Here is a 3,824-nt window from a genome sequence, read left to right on the forward strand (position 1 = left end):
TATCATAACCTAATCGCCCCATCCACTCTTAAGAAATAAAAAAAAAAAGAAAAAGAAAAGAGGATATAAAATCATTTATATCCATCAATATGAAGAAGCTCACTTCATTTAAAATGATCAGCACAAGCCTTTTCAACACAGAAGCTTTCGTCACAAGGATGGTATTTCATTTCTCCCTCCTTTTACAAAGTTAGTTTTGCATTTGAAGCAGCTTTAAGTTACACTATATAATGCAAATCAGTATGCAAGGCATTCCAGAAAACAGATGCACTACCCTCTGAAACCTAAGACTCGTGAATCGAACTTTAATCTCTTTTATCCCACATCCGAAAGCACTGGTCCTTGCTAATTTGCATCCGATAGAGGAAGCCGGAGAAGGGAGGGGCAGAGGTCTGTACTCTGTAGAGATCACTTTAGAAATTAATTTACAACAACTATCCCCTCTATTCCAACTGAGTAAAGACACCTATAAAGGTAAATGAAAAAATAGTGAATCGTGACCCCCGAAGAAAACCAAAATAATAAATATTAAGAGACATGAACCTTTCCCACTTGCATGTTTCTACACTTAAACAAAGCAGGTGCAGAAAGAATGCACTGCCCCACACTTAAAATGGTCAAGTGGGCCTCTTATTGACAGCCCATGCTGGTTGTACCTGTGCTAGTGGGCAGATTTCTCTTTCCCTAAATATTATTAGCTTTTAAATATGTGCAAAAATGAAAATCAAGATTCCTCAATCTATGTATGAAAATAGATTTTGTTTGATGTTTAACTATTTCAAGTTCTACAATATAAAAAATAAAAATAAAAATGCGAGGAGGAAATATAAGATTCTTAACAATTTTATCTGTGGCCCCTCCCACCATGGTCAGTGTATAAATTTTACAAGAGAAAAAAACTAACACATTTGTAGGTGAGAAATGTACAATCACTTTTATTTCAAGATGTTCAAAAGCATAGTTTTCACTTTTCACCTAACTAAAAAAAAATATGATTAACAATAACTAGGCAGTTGGTTACCTATTTCCCTCCCTACCTACAAAAAAAAAAAAAAAAAAATGGTTTTCACAAAGACAAGATGATAGTATTTACCAATACAAATGACCAAGTACGGTGTAACCAAAATTTTCAAATTAAGTAGTTAGTACAAATCAGTCTCCCATGAAAAAAATGTCACATGATAAATTATAGGGCCTATGTAAAATTACTACGAACACCCCAATCTATCAAAAATGTAATTTCAAAGATTCAGCAATTCAGGTTGGACCATTAAAAATATTTACAAAATTTTATGAAAATAATTATAAAAAAATAATCTTATTTTTCAAACGTTACAAACAAGATATTCTCTCCCTTCGATATTCTCCCAATAAGGGCAATAGATTTCATGCCAGGTTCTCGTTCGAATATGGTTAAACATTGCGAATCTAGTACACATATAGATAGTTAAGAAGACATGAACCGTTGGTGTGCCAAACTTACAGTGCGTAACCGCATCGATAAAAACCCCTTAGATCAAGAGACCGATTGTACATTACAAACGAGAACTCCATTCCAAATTAATGGAAAACATCATACATATAAATTCTTGCATGGTCCAGTTCAAGTTTTAAAGATTATTACTAAGATTTACGCACACTCACACAATGCGTACGATAGAGTTCAATCCCACGATCTCCTCCCCTGGGTGCCGAATCCACAAGCCGAAGCTACCACCACTAGGCTATCTTAGTGTTCGTAAGGCCTTTTATTAAATCATGCAAGATAATTTCTTTAATCCCATAGGATTATGTATTTGATGAACACATTTCCAGCATTTTGCTCTTTGGCCACTCCAAAGGGATACCTAGTGGTCATGGAGGACCGTTTTCTGTAAGCACTGATACAGCCTAAAAACATACCCACAGAGTGTATTGACTTCCAATTGAGAAATTGGGTTAAATTGGTTGGTCCAACTTTGCAGATATGGGGCCTACTTCCTTTGGCAAGAGCTTTCTTCTTCTCTCTACTTTGTCTTTCTATCCAGGCTGTGAAGATGTGGTGCACAGGTTGTATACGTGTATTGCATTCCTTGCAAACATGACGTCCGGACACGTTTGCCCTACTTAATTTATTGATGGAGGAGTTACAAATTTCTTTCAGTTTTCCATTTTTTGCTAAGTTTTCGAATTTCCTTTTCACCAGGATTCTGCATAAGTAGTAAAGGAAGACCTAAGCTTCCATTTGCTAACAAACTGACGTGTGAAGACTTGACTTGGTAGGTTTTGTTGGGAAGGCATGGGTTTAGATATTATTATGCAACCAAACAGCTAACTTGTTAAGCCTGCAGTTTGGTGGTAAATTTAATAACAAGAGCAAGCCCTACAGTCAAGGTTAAGTGGTCTCATACAGAGAGAGGGAAGGGTTCAAGCAGAGTTAAGTCGTCTCCATACAGAGAGAGAGAGAAGGGTTCAAGCAGAGTAAGTCATCTCCATACAGAGAGAGGGAAGGGTTCAAGCAGAGGTAAGTCATCTCCATACAAAGAGAGGGAAGCATTCAGGCAGAGTTAAGTGGTCTTCATACAGAGAGAGTGAAGTGCAGGGAAGAAGAGAGTGAGAGAGAATGATACGAAGACTGTATGAAGCTTCATTGAGTGGAAGTCTCACATCTCTGATTGAACTCATTGAGGAAGACCAGCTTATTCCCGATAGAGTTATGGTCACTTACTTCAATAAGACTCCACTCCACATAGCAGCAATGCTAGGCCACGTTGAGTTTACGAAAGAGCTTTTGAGACGCAAACCAGAACTTGCAACTGAGGACTCAAGAAGCTCTTCACCCCTTCACTTGACTTCAGCAAAAGGGCACCGTGAAATGGTGAAAGACTTGTTGAGTGTCAACCCAAATGTTTGTAGTGTTACTGACCATGATGGGAGAACTCCTCTTCATCTTGCAGCGATCAAAGGCCGTATTGATGTCATGATAGAGTTGATTCAGACACTAGCTGAGGTCATCCATATGAGGGTTGATAGGGGAGAAAGCATTCTGAACTTGTGTTTGAAGTACAACCACTTGGAGGCACTTGAACTAATATTGGAATCAGCAAGTGACCAAGAAGAGCTCCTTAAGTCTAAAGATGATGATGGCAACACTGTTTTGCATCTTGCTGCTGCCAAAAAACCAAAGGTAAGAGTAAATATAAGCATGAGTTATCCCACCACACACAAACACTTAAGATTTTAGCTAATTTACACTTTTAGTATTTTTCTTTAGCACACTGAAATCCTTCATATGGGGGTGTGTGTGTAGGACATTTTAATGGGGTATGTACATAGTAGGGGTGTCAATTTTAATTAGGCCCACAACGGCAGGCCCAAGCAAGAAAACTTGAGACTGGCCTGTAAGATTTCCTATTAGGTGGGCTAGCATAGTCAAAGATTTGTTTCCAAAACCGGTTTAGTGGTGTTGACTAAAGATGGAGTAAGCAGAAAGAATCCAATATTATTGGTAAGTGATCTCTATGGAGATATTGGATTCTATTAGCACACCTTAATGGTATGAAATATTTATTACTATGTGTGGACCTAAGGTATTGCTTCCTTAATGGGGAGGAAACCCTAATTTTATTGCAGGGTTGGTCCCTACCCTCACCCCCTATATATAGTTATCACTGACCCATTAAGTGAAGCTAACGACCAAAAGCAAAAGGGAAAGAGGGTAGACCAGACCAACATTGATCGTGTTGTACGAGGAGCATATAAGAAGACATTGAGGAGTTCTTATTCTTCAGCCATGGATTCAGGTATGCCTAAAACTTGTCTTTGTAGTGTTTGTCGTGCATGCT

At 38.1% G+C, this 3,824-nt stretch overlaps 1 protein-coding gene across 1 annotated transcript; it reads left to right on the top strand.

The window, feature by feature from the left end:
* The first annotated feature begins 2,410 nt into the window (after positions 1-2,410).
* LOC122067508 (ankyrin repeat-containing protein BDA1-like) lies at positions 2,411-3,478 on the top strand. Its single transcript, XM_042631352.1, has one exon. It carries the CDS (start codon positions 2,603-2,605, stop codon positions 3,221-3,223), a length of 621 nt encoding a protein of 206 aa, XP_042487286.1. The 5' UTR covers positions 2,411-2,602; the 3' UTR covers positions 3,224-3,478.
* The last annotated feature ends 346 nt before the right edge of the window (positions 3,479-3,824 follow it).

The sequence above is a fragment of the Macadamia integrifolia genome, unplaced genomic scaffold (genome assembly GCF_013358625.1).
Source record: "Macadamia integrifolia cultivar HAES 741 unplaced genomic scaffold, SCU_Mint_v3 scaffold2948, whole genome shotgun sequence".
NCBI classification, from domain to species: Eukaryota; Viridiplantae; Streptophyta; class Magnoliopsida; order Proteales; family Proteaceae; genus Macadamia; species Macadamia integrifolia.